The sequence below is a fragment of the Salarias fasciatus genome, chromosome 18, assembly GCF_902148845.1.
Source record: "Salarias fasciatus chromosome 18, fSalaFa1.1, whole genome shotgun sequence".
Taxonomy (NCBI): Eukaryota; Metazoa; Chordata; class Actinopteri; order Blenniiformes; family Blenniidae; genus Salarias; species Salarias fasciatus.
Genome location: NC_043762.1, coordinates 21,275,015 through 21,299,037, shown reverse-complemented (window position 1 = coordinate 21,299,037; position 24,023 = coordinate 21,275,015). Strand labels below are relative to the sequence as shown.

The window sequence follows — 24,023 nt, the reverse complement described above, 5'->3', positions numbered from 1 at the left end:
AGTATCGCTTTAAGTTGCATTAATGCAACATAAAGTGCTGAATAAATCTGGCTCGTGCTCGTTTTGTACGCAGTTTGCGTGTTCTCCCTGTGTGTCATGGGGTTTCTGTGGGACATTTAAGAACAAGCTCGTGAACTTCGATCAGGATCGGTGTGAATGTGACTGTCCTCCTGTGTTCGTCCTGCTCAGGGTGACCTGGGAGTGAAGGTGGAAAAACCTGATTATTATAGAAATATTACATGTTTCTGTCTTCCGTCTGTGGCGTGGACTCGTTTTGACGACAGAACAGCTTTAACAATTCAGGTAAATTACTGAAAATGCTTTTTATTTTTCTAAAAAAAAAAAAAAAAAAAAAATGAAACAATACAACAATAAAACACTGGTGGATGAGATATATAGTCAGACTGCTATGTGATGTCGAGTCGAGTCGTACAGAGCGATACTGGACCGGGACGAACCCGGTGTGTGTGTGAGTGAGTGTGTGTGTCTTTTTCTCGATGGAGTAACTGTGTCTTGATGAGAGGAAGGACTCAAATACATGAGACAGCGATTTACAACACTTCAACCCTGAGCCGTATTCAACATAAATACTCTACACTGGGACGGAGACGGACGTGGACGGACGGACGGACGGACGGACGGCGTTTACCGGCCGACAGACAGTAGAAAAGAGGTTCATACTGTGTCTTGGAATGCAGGAAGTTTCCAACCCGTCAGCTTGTCAGGGAGGCATTGGAGGATGGAATATTCAAAATGATGCAGAGACGCGATTTCCAGGATGAGTCGGGAGTCCAGAGGAGCGCCGGCCGCTGTGTGGCGGCCCTGCTGCTGCTGCTGCTGCCACGTCTCTGTGGCGGCCTCCTGTCCATACTGACCTTTCGGGGGTCGTCCAGCAGAGACAGAGACGCACCGTGTCGCCCTGCGATGGCTTGGTTCAGGAAGTAAACCTCGTCTCCGGAGGGATTTTGGTCGTGTTTCTCGGAGCGGGTCGGGTGGAAGAAGGTGCTTGTGGGTAATCCGGTCTTCTTGGGCGTGTACATACATGGGACAGTCACAACAAGACAGAGTCCTCCGGGACGCCTGCAGTCCGTCCGGAGCGCCAGGCTGAGGGAGCGCCGCGGCGCTATGTCAGGTCCTCCTCCTCTGAGCAGTAGTCCCGGCCCTGGAGGCGACACGGCGGGTCAGGAGGGTTAGAACGGTCCGAGCAGGGCCCGGAGCGGTTCTCCAGAACCGACACCAACCACCACCGCTGAGTAATGCACTGAATGATGGACCAGGTCTAGACCAGCTTCTGCAACCTTTAGGACCAAAGGAGCCGTTTTAGAGACTTTCCGTCAGGTCCTGTAGTTCTGGAGCCATGAAGAACGTTTAACCTTTAAAACGAGGCGAATGCAGCTCAGAAACTAGATCTTATGAAGCATTCATGAAGTTTTAACTACTGCTCACAATAGTGAACATAATATTACACTGAACTGGTTTTTGTTCCTGAGTTTACAGTTTTGTTTCTCTTTCCTTCTTTTTTTTTGTTGTTGGCAGTTTTGAAATTTTAGCTGTTTTAGCCATTTTATCTCTTTTTAAACAGTTTGTATGCTTTTTCCTGCCATGTTTCATTTTCTTATGTTAGTAATTGTAGACATTTTTAAGCTGTTCTATCATTTTTTTCCTCATTTCTTGTGGTTTTTGCTATTTTTCCCAATTTTATTTGAACCTTTCTTGAATCCTTTTTGAACCGAGAGTGACGAATCATATAACGATTTAGAAATAAGTTAAATATTTATTCACGTATCATGTAGTGAAGGCTTCATGGAGCTGCTACAGAGGGACTGAAGGGCCACATGTGGCTCCAGAGCCGCAGGTTGAACACCCCGGGTCTAAAACAACCCACACATTAAAACCAACAAACCGAGGATTAAAGAACTTCCTCTTGGTGTCTTGGTGTCAGACTATAGTCATTCAACTCCAGGAGAAACGCTCTTGTTTTCTAAATCTGACATCGTCGCTGTGTAACTCGTATTGTTATTGAAAGAGGAGAGCAGCGTGATTTTATAATCCCAATAAAACCCTGAACTGACAACCATCATCACAGTTTATAATCTCTGTTAACCATCATTAGAAATAAAGGTTTGTTTCAAAGTGCAGGCTCAGAGTCTATCGGCTGGCATCTGACAGTCATATGTGTGTGTGTGTGTGTGTGTGTGTGTGTGTGTGTGTGTGTGTTTCCCATGTGATGGACTGACAGGCAGCCTTCGGCCCTTCGTGATCCTTTAGTTGTTTATATTATATAAACAACTCAAAGGTGCAGGGAAAGTAAATAAATAAATCAGAAAAATTAAATAAACACCGGCCGTTTCGCCTTGAGGGGAAATCGTCACAAGTATGAATTTGCAGAATGAAAAACCCTGGAGGCTCTAGCGGGTATTTCCAGCAGCAGCTGTGACGTGCTCCTGGAATAAAGTCCTGTGGACGTGGAACTTTGAGCGTGGAGCTCAGTGGAAGCGAGCACAGATAAAAGCTCCATCATGTTACTTTAAATAGCCGCGGCGGTGGACGCACTTCCAGCAGCATAATGTCATCTGTTGCATCCTCACTCGCTCCAGATTTGCTCCCTGATAGGATTAACCTCCATCGTGTCATTTAGCAGCAGGATTTTGCAAAAAAAAAAAAAAAAAGATCATAGAAATTACAATAGAAGCTGCAGAGTAACGCTTGTCTTCTGTTACCTTCTCAATTTTCTCATCCAGCATCCTGAAGAATTCCTGCTGGCTCTCGGAGGAGTGGATGCTCCTGCAAAAAGCACAACAGACCCGCTGTAAGCGTCACGGAGAAACTAAAGACTCGACACCTCCGACCCTCAGAAAGACCTACAGGATCTTCCCGTTTCCGTTCGACCCCGTTTCGTCAGCCTGCTGGCCTTTACCGAGCAGAGCGCTCTTCTCCTGCAGGAGCACATGAAACCAGCAGACGATTATTAATCCTTTTAGAAATGAGTTTGCGTTCATCGAGCAGGGAGAAAAACACAGCATGAATCAATAAAATCAAACCACAATGAATTCAACTGCATGAGTGAGTCTTACGTCACCATTTCACTTCGCTACAGTCTGATACTGTGTTTGAAAGCAGGATTCACGCACCGTGCTGTCCTGGCCGTCCACCGCCGCCTCCTCTCCGCTGATGTACTTGACTTTCTCCACTCCTTTCATCTTGTACTCGTCTGTGACAGAGAGAGGGGGGAGAAAGGAGCACATCTCCTCTTGTTACGGCGGCGGACTCCCAGGTTCGCCGTTCTCACACTGCGGCACTTGGCAGAGTAATTATGTGCTTGGATTCTCACGCGCCGGACTAAATCCTCTCTTAACAATGGCTGGCGAGCAGCAAACACATGAGCTGTCAGCCTGATTCTCCTCCATCTTCCCCCCCCCCTCCACACTCCATCTCACTCCCACGCACTCAGGAAAAAAGAGGATATGAGAGCTCAGATCCGGAGCATCAGTGACAGTAGCAACACGGTGAATTAACGCTGCATAAAGCGGCGCTTTTGCCTGTTTCTGCCGGCTGTAAGGAAGGTGGGCTCAGTTACAATGACACCTGTGACACTCCCGAAGGAGCCGCTTCAGTAATTAAAGAATTTATCAAATGCTTCAGATAGAAGGATGAAAAACACCAAAAACAACATAATCAATTAAAAAGAAAAACATGAGATGCTTTAATGTCTAATAGTAAAACTGGTAAGTCGCCGAACTGCCAAACTAAGCTTTAGTGCAGTAATGTATCATTTGAATTAGTTCTATTAGTGTTTTAGTCACATTATTCATGGTTATATCTGATCACTTCTGTGGCGCTCACAGAGGAAACTTCATACCTCTCCTAATAAGCTGGTCGAAGCTTCACATCTGCACATTACAACTGAATAATAACCGTTTCGAATACTTCAGTACTGAAAAGAAAAACATGAGTTTATAAAAGTTTCAGAGATGTAAGTAAAGATAATTAATCTGCAGGATATATGGACAATCACAGCTTTTTATTGCTTTTAGTTTCTTAATAATGGTTCAGTAGAATAAATTTATCACTGGATTTCTGTAAAAGCTTCTGAAATGCTCTTTTTGTACTTCCTCATAAAGAAATGAAGTCAACAAACTAGCTGTTATTTAGATCTTTAGATCAGAATGAAGGTCTTCCCTCAGACGATACATAAAGAATAACTGGGGATGGTTTTTTGTGAATCAACAGTAGTAATATCCAGAATATTGACACTCAGACCGCTTGTAATAAATGAATATGATAAATTATCAATTCAAAATTGTTCTCATTTTTTTTCTGAAGCATCAAAATAAAGTTATGCAAACTGTTACAAGAGACAGTGGATTTTTTCACAAACTAAACACAACTTTTTATTTATCTTAAAATTACAAATACATTGTTGGAGTAATTACACAGAGTGAACAGCTGTGTTGTTCACTGCAGCCCTAAAGGCATCAAAAAAGAAATACTAGATATTATTACAATTGACCTTTATTCTAATCAGAGTCATCTGGTTTCTGATTGGAACAAAACTTTGCATTTTCATGAACCCATACCGGCACTGCGTGATTCAGATGTCACCATCTGACATGTGGAGCTGCGGAGGCGCAGGCGGAGCAGACTGACCTGACAGGAGGTCTCCGTTGCTGTAGGCTTTATTCTGAGCCTCCTCGCCGTTGGGAACGGCTGACACCTGCTTGGCGGAGGTGCAGCCCATCCTCTTCCTCAGCCGCTCCGCTCCTCAGCCCAGAGCATGACACGCACACCTGTGGACGAGAGAGAGGGGGACGCATGCACTTACACGCACTTTGGCAGTCAATCAGGAACCCCTCAGATGAAAAGAAGTCTGAGGACTCTTCCTCCTGGAGAAGAGGAACTGGTCCTACATCTGCAGGTGAAGATCCGCGGGAATCCCCTCTTCATAATCAATTAGTCATGAGAGCCCCGCCCTGCAGCGGAGCAGACAGGCCTCCCCAATCCCTGCTCCGAAAGACAATAAAATAGTGGGTTTTATCTCGGTGGCGCATCACGCACACGCCGGTCTGGGACGCGCGCACGCCAATCGCAACGTGCGCACGTCGGTGCCAGCTGCCCCGCAACAATGAGGCCTTTCAGGGAGTGCGGGATGCCCCGGTGCCAAGCCGCCGGGTCAGGCTCCCCCCCCGGGGAATGGGGAGGGGGGGTTCTGCAGCGATGAGAGGATTAAACCGGCTCCCATCCAGGCTGCTGCGTGAGGCGAGCACAGCAATATGGCCAACAGAGGAGACCTCAGCGCGCACTCGCTGTTTTTTTTTTCTTTTTTTTTTTTTTTGGCGTGAGGCTTTGGGAGAAAACGCAGAGCGATCCGTCTCCATATGGTGCAGATGATCCCAAACACACTGCAGAGTCCAGCTGCGGAGTCAGCTGTTCCCAAACGCACCGCCACCCTCTCAGCTGGGGGTGTTTTGGAATATTTCTTAATCCGCATGTATGAAAAAAAATAACAATAATAATAATCAAAAAAAAGAAAAAAAAAAACAGATGCAGCTGCATCATGAAGCATTACGGTGCAATTTAATGCTGCAGCGATCATGCAAAACGAGCTGCAGAATGAGAAAGATGTTCTCATTTTCTGACCCAGGAGAGAGGAGATTAGTGATCCGGGATCCGGCACAAATCATAACAAAAGGCTGGGAAAGAGCTGCCATCCAGCGAGCAGCAGGGCGCTCGAGAACCAAACCAAACACCACACACTGAGGGCAAAAACACAGGCACGGCTCGGTGATAACCTTTCCGGTGAATCCATGGCTGAAGGATCCTTGCTTTGGGTTGAGCGGAGGAGGCTTCAGTCCGGTCCGGACTGCATCTGTCTGTGGCTGAATGCAGCAGCGGCAGCGGGGCTGCAGTCAGTCCGTCTGCCAGCTGTCTGCTGGAGCTCCGCTCCGCTCCGTCCGGCCGCTGGCACTTGAACAACACACAACAAATATGCACGTTTCAGCATATTATCTCCGACCTCATTTATTAGAATTTTTATTCATTAAAACAGCTCGACATACCTCTTTAATACAGCAGAGAACGACCTCAGAGACGGATTAATAAAAAACAACAAGTTGTCACCCGGACGGAATTTGTCGGCGCACCGGAAACGTCCTTCCAACTCACCGCTCCTGCATCATCAAAACCCGAGCAGAGAAAGTTTTTAAAGTTTGTAATCGGTCTCAAACCGGACAGGTGACAGCGTTTTGGCCTCCAGCAGGATGATTTTACTGACGATGATCGCCCGGCTGGCGGACGGCCTGCCGCTGGCCGCGTCCGTTCAGGAGGACGAGCAGGTATGAATGAAGACAGCTAGCGTCAGAGAGGAGAAGCAGCACGAAAACATTAACAAACACCCCGAAACTGATTTTTATGGTACATTTCAGCTACAGGGCGATTCAAAGTCGTTTATTTAAATTACCATGTAAAGCCAAACACGCAGGATGAAAACACTTTCAATTTAAAATGAATAAGAACAAGAAAAGGTTCAAACATAGAAGCAAAGGAAATGAATTTAAATGAAATATCAGTGTGTAAATATAAACTGATCATTTGTTTTTGCTCAATAGGCCAGAATGTGAAATGATCAAATGTGAAAGCTCATTATTTTAGGATATCACTGGTAGAAATGAAAACATTTTGAATTTTCAAATTTCATTTAGTTCTAATAAATCAAATGAGAATAACTTTGTTTTAAGGACAAAGCAGGAGTATCAGGCTACTCTATCTCTCCTGCTTAAATAATGTTTACTTCGAGAACTCTGGATGATATGGAATTGCTTTTCAGGTTTTGTCTGAATGGAGCTGCATAGTTCCAGATGTTTTCATTCCCCGGCTCTGTGGCCTTCATACTGTCAGTCTGATAAAACACTTGTTGTGCTATTACCTGATGAGCTGTTGGCTGCTTGTCTCTGGTCCTTCAACAGTCAGGAAGAGACCTGCAGCAGCACCAGAGCCAGGCCAAGCAGCTGTGCCGCAGACTAAACGCTCAGAGTCCAGATCGCTGCACGCTGGAGGCCGGAGAACTCAGCTTTCAGTAAGATGTCCCACAACAACTCCTCAAAGTGAGGCTTCAAGGAGGAAATTCAGCCTCAGCTCATTTAGATCACTGTCAGCCAGATAGACTGTGTTTTTCTACTATGAATATTTACAGTTATATACATTTCAATGAATATATCGTTAAAAAACTTAGACAAATATGTTAAAAACAAGGTCTTTGTATGTCTTACCTTGGTTTTTTAAAATGAGACTCACATGAGAATGTGGCGTATTAACGTTAATTAAGAGAAAAAGGTTATTTAATTATTCCAAACTTCAATAATATACAAGGCAAAACAAATGTATTTGTATCGCATCATTCAAACACGAGGCAATCCTCAACATTTTACACATTCAATCAATACATTGCAACAAAATCATCAGAAAAAGTATAAAAACACAAATTGAAAAATTAAAAGCCTTATGATGATAAAGGCAAAAAAAAAAAAAGTAAAATGAAAAGTTTGAATAAATGATGGTGCCTGGTTTAAAAGAGGTGAATTTGTCAGCAGTGCTGAGGAGATCAGGAAGTCTGTTCTCCAGCGGAGGAGCTTTGTACTTTCTTTAAATAACGTCTTTTTCTTCTTTCTGATTTCCCAGCGAGTAAATGAAACAGGCTTTCATTCTTTAAAATGAAGAAAACTTTGTGCACATTTGAGTCACTATTGGGCCGAAGACTTCCTGGACTGTCCGATCACGTTTCACAAGCATGTCTCAAGTTTTTAACTCACCGCTGTCAAAAAAAAAACTCAGAAATATTGGAGAACAGACAGATTTCTAAAATTGAAGACATTTTAGAAAAAGTGTTACACATTCATTCCATGTAATCTGATAATTCTACGGCCATCAAGTTAAAACGAATCCAGTTGGCCTAACAGTCACCACTCTTCTCCTCCAGTTATTTCATCGCGCAGGGTGTGTGCTACCTGACCCTCTGCGAGGCCTCCTTTCCTAAAAAGATGGCGTTTGCCTATCTGGAGGCTCTTCACACCGAGTTCTACGACCAGTATGGAAGAAGAGTTCCCACAGTGACCAGACCGTACACTTTCATCGAGTTTGGTGAGTCGGGGAAAAACTTTGTGTTGATTTTTCACAAAAAGCAGCATTTCTTGACTGTATTATGATTTGTTTTCAGACACTTACATCCAGAAAACGAAGAAGTCGTATGTGGACAGCCGGGCTCGGAGGAACCTGGGCAGCATCAACACGGAGCTGCAGGACGTGCAGAGGATCATGGTGGCCAACATCGAAGAGGTCCTGCAGAGAGGAGAGGCTCTCTCCGGTGAGTTCAGCCTCCTGCTCCGTCCTTCATCAGCTTCATGTGTTCAGGATGTTTACATCCATCCCAACGCGTTCCCCGCTCAGCTCTCGACACAAAGGCCAGCAACCTGTCCACCCTGTCGAAGAAGTACCGCAGCGACGCCAAATACCTCAACACCCGCTCCACCTACGCCAAGGTGGCCGCCGTGGCCGTCTTCTTCATCACGCTCATCGTCTACGTGCGTTTCTGGTGGCTCTGATCAACCAAGGGCTGAAGCCATGTCTGGAACACTAAAGGTGCCTCGAGTCGGAGTTTAATCGTCCAGCTGTAACTGAGCCCCGGGCCTCGGATGGTCCTCCTGGAGGAAACTGTTTCATGGCGAGTTTAAACGTTACTGGAACGTGTTTGTTTGCTGCAAAGAACAAGATGTTGACAGATTTCTGAGTTTACACACTGGTGAAGGGGACTTTTTCCAAGACTGTCGGCTTTAATCACAGCCTTAATTCTGTGATACAAGCAAATGTTTGTTTACGTTGTTGTAAAAAAAAAAGTCTCAATGCAATTAAATATTTATCAAACGGAGTATTTATTCTGCGTCTGTGACACAAATTCAAGACGTGTTGAAACAGTTTATATAACATCTATACAGCGAGAGAAAACAGCTGGTGGGTTTTTTTTTTTTTTTTAAAAGTCACACGACCTCAGATAACTGCTGCAGTTTTAATTCAGAGGAGGGATCAGGAAGTAAAGAGACAGACCAAAGTAACGGATCCACAGAGGAAACGATCCCTGACATGAAGACGGCAGCAGCAGCAGTATCCTGAACTGCAGTGGATTCGCTCGTAGCTCTGATGAGGCTGAAAATAAATTAAAAAAGGAGGAATAGTTTTTTGAGGGGGTGAAAAATAAAGGTAGGTAGCCTGTGTGATTTTTAACAAGACGCACAGAAATGCCGTCAGAGATCTGAGGATTCCAAACTGAAAAAGACAAAATAAAGACTTTTTTTTTCTGTTCCTGTACATACTGTTAAATAAAATCAACTGTCATCTGTGTAAACATCTAAGGTGATCCTTTTAAAAAAAAAGAAAAGAAGCTTTTTGCTCCATCACAGATAAGAGTCGGCTTCAAATGTTTAAATCTTCCCAGCGTCTGTCAAACAGCGTGAAGCTAAGAGAAGAGCTCCGTCTTCAAGCCAGTCAGATTCCTCCTCTCCTCCTCAGGCTGAACAGTCGTCTCTCTCTCTTCCAGCGACGTGGGAACCCGCCTCACGCCATCAAATCAAAGTCGTCTCTCTGCAAAAGAATTGTCACGAATTACAAAACACACCTGTGTTTTATTACTGGAAAACCGATGTGTGTGTTTTAAGGCTTAGTTGACCCCCGTCCCTAGCAACTCGTTTACTTTTTTCTTTACATGACTGGAGGAGTTACTCACCTCCTCGTTATAATTCATGACGTGTTTCTTGATCTTGGAGGAGTCGACCCAGGTGACGAAGTCTTCCATATTCCTGAAAAAGTGGCAGTGAGATGCTTTCTGTCTGAATCTGCGGTCAGAGTGGAGGAGGAGCTGCTGTAGAGCGAGTTTAGACCCACCTGGTGACGAGAAAGGCCGGGTCGGTGATGATGTCCGGTCCCACTCGCACATCTGGGGCTGCAGTCAAGGACAAAAGCCTGAAACATCTGGACGCAGATGGAGCTTATTCAGGCCTCAAAGGCTTTAAAGCAACAGCAGAAACAGCTGCAGTGAGGATACGTCCTTGTTGGATGAAGGTTATGGCTGTTTTCAGGTTTTCTGCCATGCGGAGGTTGAGCATGATGTTGGGCAGCCGCCTCCTGCAGGAGCCACGCGTCGACCAATCAGGCAAACAGAGAAAAACAGGACGGGTGGTTTCAGACACATGAAGTGAATATAAAATGTTGGGGTTTTTTTTTTTCCTTTTTTAGTGTGAAGCTCTGACAAACGCTTCACTTAATCCAAACGATGTCCTGAATACGTACCTGCAGAACGAGGAAGCTGTGATTTTCTCTGTGAGGGACAGGTTCTGTTTAGTGGGGATGAGGCCGATGCCGTACCTGGGATGAAGAGATAACTCGTCACAGAACGGAAAAAAACATCATCACCCATAATGACAGATGTATCAATAAACACTTGAAGACACAGAGAAATTAACACGGTAAGGTAACAGAAATGTCTGTCAACAGAGATGGACGTAAATAAATGTTATTTTACTCACAGTTTCTCCAGAAGATGGTGTGTACTCTGAGCTCTGAAGCCGTCTTTTTCGTCCAGGTCTCGGATTTTCTGAGCCAAATCTCTGATGTTACGACTTAGTTTGTTGTACCTAAGAAAGCACAGAAGGAAAAAAAACAGGTTGACGACAGTGATTGAAATGTTTCACACTTTAAGTTTTTTGTAGTTTTGCTTCTCCTTTTACTGAAAAACTTGCTTCTGCAAGTCTTTGATTATTCTGCACAGCAAGGGAAGCCCACAATGTTTCAACCCATTTTTTTTCACTGTTCTTATTTTGTACATTTAAGAGTATTTAAAGAATCAGGATAAGACAAATATAAGTTAATTTCAGAAAGTTCAGAAATATGTCAGCAATATAAAAACACTCACGCCTTAAAACACGATTACCTCCTCAGGCTTTCTTTCACCTAAATGATTTTCTTATTTTTTTTTGGGGGGGGGGGGTTATTTAATTACTTTGATTTGATGTGTTTCTTGTACTTTCTTGTGCTCTGTCTGCATGGTGCAACAGAAATGATTACAGAAACTAATTGTGTTCACATGATGGTTGTGATTTAACCAGATGATGTCTGGAGGCTGCAGTCAGATACATGAAACAGTCAGTATGATCAGATATTTTCCCTTTATCCTGATCTGGTCCAGAAAATAACACGACCGGCCTGCTGGTGCTGATACTCACTTGGTGTAATCCTCCCTCTTCTCGATGCGAAACCTCCGCAACACTTTGACCTCGTGCAGGTTGTTGTCCACCTCCCAGTTGATGAAGTCCACCTTCTTCAGCAGCTTCTGCTCGTGATACTTCAGCTTTCGGACCATCTTGAGACTTCAGGTTACGAACACTCGAGTCTTTTTCCCCACACCGGAATCACGTGGAGCAAAACCGGAAACACGTGTTGGTCTTCTTCGCGTGGCGTCACGGCGCTTTCTCGCCACCTGCTGGAGGGAGAGTGAACTACTATCTATTTTAATGAAAAAAAATCTTTAACGTTATTATTTCAAATAAATAAACAAACCTTTCTGATACATAGTTAATAAATAGCCAAAATAATTTTTAATTTAAAAACAGAAAAGCTATCATTTCTCTAAAATCCTTTTTTTTTCAAAATCAGTTAAAGATTTCTGATCACCTTGCTTTAATGTATTTATTTTTGTCTTTGTAGAACATTGTGAATTGCCTTGTGTCTGAATGCTGCTGTATTAATAAATGTGTCTTGGTTTGCCTGCCTTGCCTTGATTTACTGGTTTATGGCAGGTATGAGAATCTGGCTGCTCAAGAGCCACATCCTGACCCCACTTTTTAAAAATCAATATCTGCATTTAGCAAAATGCACTAGAAATTCAATTATCTTTTAAATAATCAAATTTTGGTGCAGAACAGGGGCAGAATAACACTTTAATACCCAATTTGTCTGTAGTCCTGGTATGAGTTAATTATTTTCAGGACTGTGCTGCGTTTACTGACTGGACAGAGGACATATTTACAAATCTGGACAAATCGAAGCAAACTGGCTGACATATCAATTTTACTATACATACAGATAGTAGAATACATAGAAATCAAATCAGTGACATGACTACTAATGATTACTATTGTTTTCTCCTACTTGCTGATCTTTAAATATTTCAGATTGCCAAAAAAATGTCTATCTATATATATATATATATATATATATATATATATATATATATATATATATATATATATATATATATATATATATATATATATATATTTCATTCTTGAGGCCAAAGACGATGGTCCGGGTTGAATCAAATTTACTATTAATAATTGTCATTGTCTATGATAATACTGTATTTCATTTAGTTAATGTTTATGTCACTTCCCTCAGGAAACACTGGGTGGCGCCACACATGGTCTCGGTCTGACGGCGGGATTCATTCATTCACTGAACGCAGCTGAGGAGGAGAGCTTCGGTCCGGCTGCGGACGAAAGAACACTTTGTTTTGATTCTTTTTACCCCAGTCTGAGACGATCTGGAGTTTTAGCCATGACAGATCCCGGAAAGGAGAGTTTTAAAACGGCCAACTGAAAATCTGCATCCACGTCTGCGGCTGAAATCAAGTCTTTCACGTGAGTTTTCATCTCTTTTTCTTTTTTTTAACAACGAAGAGTTGCTAAAGAAGCTCTTTCACACGCGAAGTGCAAAAGATGCAACATTATCTTGCGGTGATATTTGTTTTCACTCAGTCTTCCCGCTAGCTTTTCTTAAAGTCCTGTCGTGATGCGTTCAAGGTTTCCTTATTTGCAGGACAAACTGTAAACAAAAACACTCGAAGCTTTTACGCACGGAACCACGTCACCAGGTGAGCGCGCGCGCCGGAACGCACCGAGCTCGCGTCCAGTTTCCTCTCGCTTAACCGCAGACCCTCCACGCGAGCTTCATTCGTGACCATAGGCTCGCCGTAGTTGTTGATTTCGGAGTGTTTTCCTGTGGTGGACGGTCCAGACCGCGTCCTGCCAGTCAGGAGTCCAGATTGTTCAGTGATGGATGGATGGATGGATGGATGAACCTTCCCAAAGCTTCACTTTGCCCTGAGGCAGCCTCTCAGTTTCAGCTGTTTGCCCTGTCTTGTCCTGTGTCCTGAATTGTAAGCATATTTGTCCCAAATGTAACCAAAAAAAAGGGGGTTGTGATAGAAGGAGGGGTCCTCTGCTTCACAGAGGAGGCTTTATCTGACCGTCCACTCTGATATTTCTCTGTTATCCTAAAACCTCTCAGTGAGGGTTTGGAAATGATGCATTTGCTACTAAAGTAAATGACTGCTTAAGTCAGAACAGATGTGCTATAATAGCCTGAATATTTCATCCTATACCTGTAACTGTGTGTCACAAACTACTGGTCACCAACGTGGTCACACAGTCATACCGCGGAAACAGGAGAAAGTTACTGTCGCACTGAGCCCTGCAGCAGTTTCCTGTCATCCCTGTCCTCTCTTATCAAGGATGCTGCTGTATCCCAGTTGATCTTAAGGCTTAGAAATGATTCCACCCTTATATTTACATTGAAACATTTGATTTTCCCTAAATTCTGCTTGCCAGTGTATCCTTCCTATGGGCTTTGAGTTTGCATGTTCTTCTCATGCATGTGTTGGGTTCTTCCCGCAGTAAGAAGGCCTCCATGTTCAGTCCATTGTTGGTTTTTGTGTTTCTCTGTGCTGATTTCTGATCTTCAGCGTGGATTCTGCTTTTTACTCACTGCCAGCTGGGATCAACTCTGAGAGCCAAGTCTTAAAAGGAGTCTTTGTCACTTTCTTTCTTTCTTTTTCCCTCCCTTTTTGTGGCACTGTGTAAAGAAAGCACACTAATGGGAGCTGAAGTGAACACCAGAGGGAGCACTGAATCGGGCAAGTCCTTTATAAAGAACAAAACACACAGGAGAAGATTTACCTGCTTTATTCTTATTCAACCAGGCATCAAAAATGAAAAAAAATGAAATGAAATCAAACCAAGCTCTGCTCCATCAATTCCAAATCACCCATCCTGAGTGAGCCAGATGTTGGAGGTATTTAAATGTGCTGTGTGTGGCCGGTCACCCTGTTCTGAGACTGTGATCATCAGAGGGTATTGATCCAGCCGTCCGTCCTTTACCTCTATATCACTGTATCCACCCATTGATCTGAAGCAGATGATCATACTGTCCCTTTTCATTGATGTTCTTTCACTTCTTCACATAACTGACATGAAAACTACTACATCTTAACAAGCCTGCTCTTCAGATATGACCTTTCTTTTTGATTACCAGTTCACATCACTGCTAATAACTCATCTGTGTTTGACTCCAGAGGCTCTTTAATCCTCATTATGCTCCTTTGGAATCATCGACTTTCCTTCCAGAAGTGTTTAAGAAAGAAAGCTGAGATATTTAGTGCAGTTTTATGACGGGTTTTCAGTATGAGAGACACCTTTCTTGTCTGTTTGGATTTCAGCCTTTCTTCTCATTGGCGGAGTTGATTTACGGAATGTGATTATATCACAGCCAGGTGTTTTAACCGGGTGTCATTTCATCTCATTATTCCTCTGAGTCGAGTCAGCAGAGCGGGTTTCGTCAGACTGAAGCTCCCTCCTCACCAATACAGTCACTGGGACGGTCTCAACAGGTTTGTGGGGAATTTTTGCTGTTTTTTGGTGGAGGGGGGACGGGGGCAGGGGGGTTATTGCATGTCTGAGCATGTTAAGCTGGACTTGGGTTTCCTGGTTTACCTTTTTTCTGAAAGAACTAAACTTATTTTACCAAGTTTGTTACGTAAAGAGGGATTGTGGTTTCCTCACCACGAGGAATGGGTCATTGGTTTAGGGTTACCTTTACTGAGTGCTGAAAACACCCAGTGCTAGACATGCTGTACAGGTAGCGATGCTTAAAAAAATATCATTGTGAACGAAAAAGTGCTGTGGGGCAGTCAAACACATTTTCTTGCTGTTTATTATCTTGCACTTTGTAGTACCATAGTTGTTGGTGGAAGGTATTTGACACTAAATAACAAAGGAATAGATGAAAAGTAGGGATGCACGATATTATCGGCACAATATCGGCATCGGCAATATCGGCGATAAAAACACGTTTATCGGTATCGGCAGATATGAAAATTTCTGCCGATATTCACAGCCGATAAGGTGATGTAGTAATTGGGCGCGCGCGGTGACATCCATAGTGTGCAAAAAAAAAAGTTTTTAATTGAAAAGGTTTTGTTCTTTATCCTCATTCCTTACACTGAAATGGCATTTTAGGTCTGAGCTAGCTCGATAAAATTTTTGCACCGCTTGTTTTTTGTTAAAGCACTTTGTTAGTATTATTTCAGGGAAGCACCCTGTAAGTCGGCTGTTCAGTTAGGATTATTATCGTTTTCCATCTGAAAAAGCTCCTTAAATAAAATGTAGCACTTCATTTATTTGCACCGCAGAGCTCTGTGTCTGTCACCAGGTTGTTACAGTAGCTCGAGAGTCAAATGCAACTTGGTTATGTTTGAATATGCATTGTACATTTAAAGTTAATGTGATCTAAAGAAATTATTCTTCAGTATTTGAACACTGAATGTCTTGAGTTTGAAAAAATAATGCATTTCCTATTTATGGTAAAATCAAACGTTTTTTTTGTCTTGTTTTATGTGTGTTTCTTAAACAAATAAGACTGCCACAATAAGAGTAACATGTAAATTCCAATACAGGAGAGACTTGGCTTTCTTTACAGTGAAAAAAAAACCTTGTGATTATCGATATCGGTATCGGCCAAAAGGGGGTTTCGATATATCGGCAAAAATCCAATATCGTGCATCCGTAATGAAAAGACAAATATTTAAATGTAATCACAACGACTCCGATCTGTTCAGCTTAGTAAGCACGATTTGTTCTCTGTTTTCTGTTTGAATGGCTCGAGCTGAATTGATGCTGTCGGTCCTCATTTTAGTAACAGTGACCACAACAAAGCAAATACAGACAATTACAAGCACCTCAGTCATTCGGCAAATTCTCAAATCATCGGAGTTCACACACTTTCCGATCAGGTTTCCGCCGGTTTGGTTTTGTTTGATGAACACAGTCGCTGAAATATTGCATCCATACATAAATTATGTCAAAAATAAGGCCAAACTTTTGAAACCTAAGTTGTATTAAACACTATTTCTGTGAATTCTTGTGACGGTGCAGGATGCCTCGGTGTCAGACTTCATATAATGACAGGTGTGTTTGACAGCAGCCTTCAGCTGATGTGTGTTGAGGATCACTGTTTGTCATTGTTCTCTTCCAGAATACAGACCGCAGAATTCCGTTCAGGCCTGTTTGACAACCTGCCCGACTGAATTTATTTGTAAGTGATAATAACCAAAAAAAAAAACCAAACAAACAAGATACCTCATTTACGATGGTTGTTATGTGCAGTAAATGTGCCAGCAGTGAATAAACTAACAGCTAATAGCTGAGTTTTTAATTCAAAGTTAGCAGCCACTGCTATTTTTGTGGTGTGTGACTTCTCTGCACTGATAATATAATGTCATAAACGCTCAGGGTTATTCCAGGTATCTCAGAGTGTGTTTCCACGAAAAGCGGTGAGAGTCGTAGTGTAGAGGACACACACACACACACACACACACACACACGCACACACACACCCTGCCACACAGAGGGCGATTGTGCAGTCACGCTCCTGCAGCTGCATAAGGAGGTCAGTGTGCTGAACACGCCACGCCTCCCCCTCTGTCAACACTTCCTTGACTTTTTCAGCTTGTTGTACATCCTCTTTCCACCGGTTCACATCATGCAAACCCGACATTGTGCCACTTTGTCTCTCAGTGTGTTACTTAAAGTGGAAAAAAAAAATCACAGTCGCTTTCAACAAAATGCTCACTGTGAGAGTTTTGAAATGAGCTGCTGGAACCAGAAACTGCTGAAAATGTTCATATGTGGGTCCGGATTGTGGTGATGCCAGGACGGCCAGTGGTGTTGGCAGAAAGACGTTAATAGGTTAATTATCCACCGGGGCCAAACCCACAGTTTTACCTTCTGTAAACCACAGACAGAGCTCAGGTCCTCCCACCACTCAGAAGGGGCGGCAGGTGACTCTGGATATACTGTCTGCATATATCCTGCTTCTCTGCTTGTTTCGGTTCTTTCAGATTTGGGGCCATGTGTAGGCGGTGACAGAAAAAGACGGAAGGATTGGTGGTGCTGATAGAAAAGAAAAGAAAAGAAAAGAAAAAAAAAACATGCTTGATTCAGGAAACTTTCAGCCAAAGAGAGAAGAATGTCTTTCTGCAGCTCTCCAGGACTCAGGCAAAATAAATCTGGTAAAGATTGTCTCGTTTTTGTTGCTTTAGTCAGTCGAGGAGTGTGTTTCTGCTTATCTGCAATCTAGCTGCACTTTTAGTGAAAGTGAAATTAAACCTGTGGAAGCCGGAATGCGTGTGGACAGAGTGTGTGTTTGCTGGCGAGTGTCGGCAGTGGCGCAATGATTGTAGTTTTTTTACTGAACAAACGAAAAGAATGAAGTCACAGAAATGGGCCTGCAGTCTGACTGACCCTCAGAATGAACATGGTACTTTACATCAATTCTGAAAAACTGAAAGAGTTTCATGTTTTAGGTTAATAATTGACTTAAAACATCTGAAACCAATCTGAAAGTATTCAAATTAAACTTGTGAGTTTATTTGTTGTCACAGTGAAACTGCAAATTCCAGCAACATGAGGAAGAAATCTGAACTGTGGTTTTGTTGAGCAACTTCCAGCAACGCATTGTTCCACGAATCATTAACTCATCTGTGCTCAGAGTGCAGGGTTTGACTTTTTCCTCTTCAGTTTCCCTCCAGCGCGATGAAGTCGTTCATGTTACCTTCTCATGTGAAACACGGCACATTTTTCCCGATCGGGAATGTTTTTCTTAGAGTTACAGTCACAGCATGGGCGTTTTAAGATGGACTTACGGTATCTGGTATTTTAATATTCCATTCTATTTATATTCTATTGTGTTTGGAGCAATGGTGTAAAGAATTTCTCTCTGTGACTAATAAAGTGTTTTCTATTCAATTCTGTCCACACCTTGAGTCAATAACAGTTATATAATCGTAAGCAGGACCAAAGCCAGAACTGCAAATACAAGTTCAAACACTAAAATCACCAGAATAGATTTGCAAACTTTTGTTGAGCAATGGTGGAAATTAGCAAATAACAGTATTATTAATATTTGTTTTTTGACTGCTGGAGTGACTGATTTTAAGCCTTTAAAGGCCATCAGAGGAGGGGAGGGTAATCAGTAATCATTCACAGCTGATCGTAATTCCCCTCCCACACTGCTGTCAGCCGACTCCAGCGGCCTCCCTCCGCCCTGCAGCCGAGCCAAACCACAGCGGTGGATTCAAACCACCAGCTGCTGCAAAGACCAGTTTGTCCTGCATGCTCCGGGTCCAAAAGTCAAGCAGAGACTCCTTCATCTTCCTGTCCAGCAGCGGGACCAACCTCGAGTCCCGCAGCCTCTCATTCTCCACCGTTAGCGCTGCTGGATAAACTCCGGTGAATCCTGTAATGCCTGGATCACTGACGCGCCTCCACCAAGGCCAGCTGGCGGGACAGCCTGCAGATGGAGTCCCATACGAGACACGTGAGACCTGCGACCTGTAGCTGAGGTAAAAGAAGGAAATGTGATGGATGGGTGGAGCTCTCTTTTCTCCGATGCCTGCAGCACAGGGCAGGTTACATCAGGATTCCCTGGAGGAAAGATGGATGGCTTTGGGGCCGCATAGTTTCACTCGTCAGGGAGACGATCCCTGGTTCCTCTGATTGCGTGTCTGTAAATTGCTCTGTATGTGTGTATGTGTATCTGATGTGTGTTTTTGTGTTGTCCTGTTGATGCGCTGGTGATCTGTCACCATTAGTGACACCAGTAGTGCACAGAAATTTAACTGTCAACTCTCTGCATGCAGAATCAACTCTGACTAATCCCACTGGAAGTCAATGAAACGTAATTCTTACTTTTGTTACTTGTGTAAAATGAGAACTAAACTGTAAAATCCCAGACATGTTGTGATGAACGGAGCAGTGAAAAGTGTGTCTCCTGTTCAAAGAAGTTACCAGAAGATGACTTGCAGACTTTTTGTGGTCAATTTCTTACAAAACAAGCAACTTCTTGTGTGTTTTCATTTGCATATTAATTCCTACTTGAGCAGGTTTCTGTATTCGTATTTTTCACCGGTTCGGCGGCTGTTTGGTTAGCCGTCCCAGTGCAACACTCGGCTGTGTGTCCTCACCCAGGGTTTGTTTGTGAATGTATTTCTGGCCTTGTGTGAAGGAACTCCTGTTGCAAACCGACCCACAGAAGCTTATTCAAATCGGCCGTAGTGTGTACGAACTTCTTTGTTGTTGTTTTTACAGCTGACACCGCAAAGTCAATCTGCATTTTCATCTGCACCGAGATCGCTCAGTCCACTGAACGGGATGCTGAGCTTATCTTGTGTCCCTGAGACTGGTGGAAGTCAGACGGCGGGCCTGATTTGTCTTCACGTCTGTCCCGCAGGCCGCCTCTCCGTCTGCAGGCTCAGACAAACCGGCGCAGGCAGCCGCCATGGCCTCGTCTTCGAAGCTCAAGTACCTGTCTCTGGGGGTGCTGGTGCTGCAGACCACCTCGCTGGTGCTCACCATGCGCTACTCTCGCACCCTGAAGGAGGAAGGACCCCAGTACCTGGCCTCCTCTGCCGTGGTGTCTGCCGAAGTCCTCAAAATAATCACCTGCACCGTCCTGGTCTTCAAGGACAACAGTGAGTAGGAAGTGTCTCTTTGGGACATTTATGGTGGAATAAATTCATATTCTAATAAATCCATTCTGACGCTCTCTCTGTCAGATTACAGCTTGAGAGGAATGAAACAGCTGTTGAAGGAGCAGATCGTGAACAAACCGCTGGAGACACTGAAGCTCGCCGTTCCTGCGGGAATCTACACCCTGCAGAACAACCTGCTCTACGTCGCCTTGTCAAACCTGGATGCAGCCACCTATCAGGTGACGGATGGATCAGTGGATTTGTTTTGATCAAACCTCAGCTTTTTTATGAAGCTGTTTCATGGCGCTTCTTGAGGAGTAGCCCTTTCACTGGTTCTCATTCTACTCCAAAGCTAACTCGGTTCTCAGCTCAGATGTTTGTGTCCGTGTCGCTCACAGGTCACGTATCAGCTGAAAATCCTCACCACGGCGATATTTTCCGTGACCATGCTGGGGCGGCGGCTGGGCTGCCACCAGTGGCTCTCGCTCCTGCTGCTCATGACGGGGGTCGCTCTAGTTCAGGTACACCGACACTGCAACGTCCGCCACGAAGAAATCCCTCTGAAACCCCCCCTCCTCACCCTCTCCAGTGGCCCACCACGTCTGGGGAGGAATCCGAGGAGAAGATCCTCTCTTCCAGCTCGCAGTTCGTGGGCCTGATGGCGGTGCTGACGGCCTGCGTGTCCAGCGGCTTCGCTGGCGTTTACTTCGAGAAGATCCTCAAGGAGACCAAGCAGAGCGTGTGGCTTCGCAACATTCAGCTGGGTGAGCGGAAGTGACCTCCCTGTCTCACTTTGTTCCGGCAGGTAAGCGGTGGTGTGTGTGAGAAGAGGAGGCATCCTGGAATAAGGCGTTAACACTGTCTCTGTGTGAGAAAACACACACTCTGCGTGTGTTTCTGGTGTCAGTTCAAACACATGCCATGCCAGAGGATAACAGTCATAGTTAATACATGTAATTAGGCCACGCTTGTAACAAGCCTGATCAGATTTCAGGCGGATGGGCCGCGCTGAGAGTTGTTCTCTTGTCGACTGGACCAGATTATGAGGATCGTGTTTCAGACAAACAGGGTTCTCAGGTTCAGCAGCATTACAGGGAGGGTTCTCCGCCTTCTGACATGACGGATATGACATTCAATCACTGTCCGGATGCTATTTCAATTACAGAATCTTTCTGCTGACATGTTTGATAGATACAATTAATATATTATAATATTTACTGTGAAATCTTACAGTTTGGCACTGAGTTAAACTGTGTGTTCAAAAAGCACTGCTGTCATTCAGTGTAAAACCAGCACAGCAGTGCAGGACTTCCTCAAACCTCCATCAAAACACTCCACTAATGTGCCTTTTATTTGAGAATAAATCTGTACACGCACAGGAGAGGTTTCTTTATTTTCAAATCTGCTTTCTGGTTTGATATTTTTGCACCTGCCCGATTCTGCTGTTTAGTTCAAATCTGTACCTTACAGAACCCCAACTCCCCAGCCAGAATGCCAGGGTTTCCTCTTATCTGTTTGTTCTGCCACTAATTGTTGCTCCAGCATACTGGGTTGGAATTAGCTTGTGATCATTTTTTATCGCCAGGATTGAGATGTCTTTCTTTTTTTTTCCCTTCCTTGTCTCGCTCTCAACTCTACCTCTGGCGTCTCTTTCAGGTTTGTTCAGCTTCGTGTTTGGCTTCATCGGGATGATGGTGTACGACATCCAGAGAGTGAGGGAGTCTGGGATCTTTCAGGGCTACAACCGTATTACCTGGACTGTTGTCACCTTGCAGGTTCGGACAGTGTTTTACATTCCAGCTGCATCTGTGAATTTCTGTCATCTTGTGCTCGTCCTCCTCCTCCTCCTCCTCCTCCTCCTCCAGTTTATCTTCATGTTGTCTGAGTGTTCCGGACCGTTCCTAACCCGGTGGTCTCTGCCTGCAGGCTCTGGGTGGTCTGGTTGTTGCAGTTGTTATTAAATATGCAGACAACATCCTCAAAGGCTTTGCTGCCTCCTTGTCCATCATCCTGTCCACGCTCATCTCATATTTCCTGTTGAAAGACTTCACTCCCACCGGGTAAACACCTGCATGCTCCTTCATTCTGTTCAAATACCTTGCTTCGGAAACTTTTCACTGGTAGAAAAACTCACAACCTTGAGTCTCCGAGCTGTGCCAGCAGCTTCGCTTCAAGGTAAGATTTATTAGGAGCCGCTACAGTGACCGTGAGGTTTGTTGCAGACATTCTTATTTCTAAAAACCCTGCCGTTTGCTTCAGTCGTGTAGAAACAGACTCACCGTCGGTAGTTCAGTATATATTGTATTTATTCGTTTCCTAACGCTGTCCTCTCCCTGCTCCTGTCCTTCTTTCAGGTTGTTTTTCATCGGGGCAGTGCTGGTTATTGCTGCTACGTTCATTTACGGCTATAAGCCTGGAAACTCCGCCACGGTCAAAGTGTAGCGAGACACATTTATGAACTGTGCCACACACACACACACACACACACACACACACACACACACACACTACCTTAGTGAAACCCCGTCGACGGAGCAGGACTCTGTGAATGTGATGCCACCCATCACGGCTCGGCTGTGACTGCAGGTTTGCTACAGCGATGGACAACGTGCTCGCTGGTTTCTAATGAATCGCTGACTAGAGGGGCGAGGCCGACTGGCCATGTGATCACACTCAGGTACGCTGAGAGAACCGTGCAATTTAAAGGCACGACTAAGGGAAGGTTATGATGAAGCCAACATCATAGGGAAGTAGAAAAATGTTTAGCGTAATATTTAAATTTTGTATTTATGGGATGTAGGATGCTGGAAATGGGGATATAATTACAAGACAATATTGGTTATTTATGGTGCTGAAAGGCTGACTTCTGAAAAGGAGGAACCAATGACAGAGCTTCCATCTAGTGGTGGAATAAGGAGCGAACTTGCTGCAGTAAGGAGGGGCTACCTCTGTCCAAAGATGCTGAATGTCCTTTTTATGCAAGATGAGATAAGATCTCATACAAAAGACATACGGCTGCTTCGACCTTGCTCATCGCAGCCTGACTGTTTGTATCAAGGGTACTCCCTCTGTCGTTATTTAAATGCAAAGTAAAGGTCTTTATGTAAGAACAAATGAATAAATTAAAGCATCTTCTGTGCCAAAGCAGCCAACTCTGCCTTGATCCTTCCTCACATCAAAGTGCATGTGTGTGCATGCATCTCTGTGTTTCTCTGAGGACCCTCACACACACACATACTAATGCAAACACACTGAGCAAGGCACACCCATGAATATTTTCAACTGTTTTTTTTTTTTTTTTTTTTTTTTTTTTTTCCAGCTCCAGTTGCGGTGAAAACCAAAGCAGTCTCTATAGCAACAGATGGCTGAGTGAGCCGAGGTGCCGTGACAAACGGAGACACGCTGAATTCATATGACCTATTTGAACCTCTGGTTATTTTTCAGTGATTGTACCAATACATTTATTCAGCAATAACCCTGATAATGCAGAATTTGAACAGCTGAAGGAAAAACAAACAAACATGTTTTTCATGATGTTTTAGCAAATATAGTTTACACTCAGAAAATTATTGCATAGATGTTGATTTCTAGTAATATTTGTGAGTTTGGTCATTGCATTAGTGTGTGTGTGTGTGTGTGTGTGTGGGATGAGGTGGCTCGGGACGGGAGACGAGAAGCCGGCATATGGGAAGGTGAGATGTGGACCTGGAGAGAAGCACAGATGGACGGTGCGTCATGTGACTGGCGTGTGGAGTGGCAGACCGGGACTTGGGACCGAGCCCATCGTGAGCCACTGGACAGACCACAGCGATAAAACAAAGGGTGTCTTCATCTGTGTTTATCTGCAGATATCTGAGGCAGAATACTCATGGAGTGAGAAGATACTGAGGTATGGCCTCATCGGACGAGGACGAGTTGAAATAAAGGAAAAACAACCCTATTGAGCATAGATTTTAAAAGATTTCTGGAACTTTGTAGTACAGCGTGGCCTGATTAGAGTCGCATCCCATCTACCCCTGGTGTGTGTAGAGTTTGGCCCCATTAAAGCTGTGATATATGCCTCCCGACTGCTGTCACACTCTTCATTTGAATGAGTTGTTTGGCGCTATCTCCACTCGTTTACGCCGCACTTACTGAAAGCTCGGCCGACGTTATTTATTGAAGGTAGTGACAGATCCAG

The 24,023-nt window shown here is 44.0% G+C and overlaps 4 protein-coding genes across 8 annotated transcripts; 2 read left to right on the top strand and 2 right to left on the bottom strand.

Annotated features, from left to right (window-relative positions):
* Positions 1 to 488: 488 nt before the first annotated feature.
* Positions 489 to 6,081, bottom strand: LOC115405802 (uncharacterized protein C1orf21 homolog). Its single transcript, XM_030115503.1, has 7 exons — positions 6,057 to 6,081; positions 5,790 to 5,958; positions 4,648 to 4,787; positions 3,132 to 3,211; positions 2,866 to 2,936; positions 2,721 to 2,784; positions 489 to 1,162 (listed from the first exon to the last, which is right to left on the bottom strand). Exons 3-7 carry the CDS (start codon positions 4,736 to 4,738, stop codon positions 1,124 to 1,126), a joined length of 345 nt encoding a protein of 114 aa, XP_029971363.1. The 5' UTR covers positions 4,739 to 4,787; positions 5,790 to 5,958; positions 6,057 to 6,081; the 3' UTR covers positions 489 to 1,123.
* A 17-nt stretch (positions 6,082 to 6,098) lies between these two features.
* On the top strand, positions 6,099 to 8,994 carry sec22ba (SEC22 homolog B, vesicle trafficking protein a). The gene is made up of 5 exons (XM_030115501.1): positions 6,099 to 6,332; positions 6,963 to 7,072; positions 7,973 to 8,133; positions 8,210 to 8,356; positions 8,440 to 8,994. Exons 1-5 carry the CDS (start codon positions 6,258 to 6,260, stop codon positions 8,592 to 8,594), a joined length of 648 nt encoding a protein of 215 aa, XP_029971361.1. The 5' UTR covers positions 6,099 to 6,257; the 3' UTR covers positions 8,595 to 8,994.
* Positions 8,941 to 11,499, bottom strand: imp3 (IMP U3 small nucleolar ribonucleoprotein 3). Its single transcript, XM_030115502.1, has 7 exons — positions 11,265 to 11,499; positions 10,569 to 10,676; positions 10,333 to 10,407; positions 10,088 to 10,167; positions 9,928 to 9,979; positions 9,770 to 9,842; positions 8,941 to 9,627 (listed from the first exon to the last, which is right to left on the bottom strand). The coding sequence occupies exons 1-7, from the start codon at positions 11,399 to 11,401 to the stop codon at positions 9,601 to 9,603; spliced, it is 552 nt and encodes a 183-aa protein (XP_029971362.1). The 5' UTR covers positions 11,402 to 11,499; the 3' UTR covers positions 8,941 to 9,600.
* A 1,016-nt stretch (positions 11,500 to 12,515) lies between these two features.
* slc35a3b (solute carrier family 35 member A3b) lies at positions 12,516 to 23,861 on the top strand. 5 transcript variants are annotated; one of them, XM_030114696.1, is made up of 9 exons: positions 14,618 to 14,704; positions 16,348 to 16,407; positions 19,603 to 19,843; positions 19,928 to 20,082; positions 20,242 to 20,364; positions 20,433 to 20,607; positions 21,500 to 21,618; positions 21,770 to 21,903; positions 22,198 to 22,285. In XM_030114696.1, exons 3-9 carry the CDS (start codon positions 19,651 to 19,653, stop codon positions 22,283 to 22,285), a joined length of 987 nt encoding a protein of 328 aa, XP_029970556.1. In that variant the 5' UTR covers positions 14,618 to 14,704; positions 16,348 to 16,407; positions 19,603 to 19,650. The 5 variants fall into 5 exon arrangements, with proteins under 5 accessions (XP_029970558.1, XP_029970556.1, XP_029970555.1 ...); XM_030114698.1 differs by lacking the exons at positions 14,618 to 14,704; positions 16,348 to 16,407 and adding an exon at positions 12,516 to 12,677; XM_030114695.1 differs by lacking the exon at positions 16,348 to 16,407 and having other exon boundaries at positions 14,619 to 14,704.
* Positions 23,862 to 24,023: the final 162 nt, after the last annotated feature.

Bases quoted from the DNA above. Each gene is read 5' to 3' on its own strand.
- LOC115405802 (XM_030115503.1), bottom strand. From the start codon at position 4,738: ATGGGCTGCACCTCCGCCAAGCAGGTGTCAGCCGTTCCCAACGGCGAG. The intron at 2,937-3,131 runs GTGCGTGAATCC...GTGCTCCTGCAG, and splicing joins TGGACGGCCAGGACAGCACG to GAGAAGAGCGCTCTGCTCGG. The intron at 2,785-2,865 runs GTAGGTCTTTCT...TGCTTTTTGCAG, and splicing joins AACGGAAACGGGAAGATCCT to GAGCATCCACTCCTCCGAGA.
- sec22ba (XM_030115501.1), top strand. From the start codon at position 6,258: ATGATTTTACTGACGATGATCGCCCGGCTGGCGGACGGCCTGCCGCTG. The intron at 7,073-7,972 runs GTAAGATGTCCC...CTTCTCCTCCAG, and splicing joins GCCGGAGAACTCAGCTTTCA to TTATTTCATCGCGCAGGGTG. The intron at 8,357-8,439 runs GTGAGTTCAGCC...TTCCCCGCTCAG, and splicing joins GAGAGGAGAGGCTCTCTCCG to CTCTCGACACAAAGGCCAGC.
- imp3 (XM_030115502.1), bottom strand. From the start codon at position 11,401: ATGGTCCGAAAGCTGAAGTATCACGAGCAGAAGCTGCTGAAGAAGGTG. The intron at 10,168-10,332 runs GTACGTATTCAG...TGGCTCCTGCAG, and splicing joins ACAGCTTCCTCGTTCTGCAG to GAGGCGGCTGCCCAACATCA. The intron at 9,980-10,087 runs GTATCCTCACTG...CTGCAGCCCCAG, and splicing joins AACCTTCATCCAACAAGGAC to ATGTGCGAGTGGGACCGGAC.
- slc35a3b (XM_030114693.1), top strand. From the start codon at position 17,303: ATGCTTGATTCAGGAAACTTTCAGCCAAAGAGAGAAGAATGTCTTTCT. The intron at 21,619-21,769 runs GTTCGGACAGTG...CTCTGCCTGCAG, and splicing joins GGACTGTTGTCACCTTGCAG to GCTCTGGGTGGTCTGGTTGT. The intron at 21,904-22,197 runs GTAAACACCTGC...TCCTTCTTTCAG, and splicing joins AAAGACTTCACTCCCACCGG to GTTGTTTTTCATCGGGGCAG.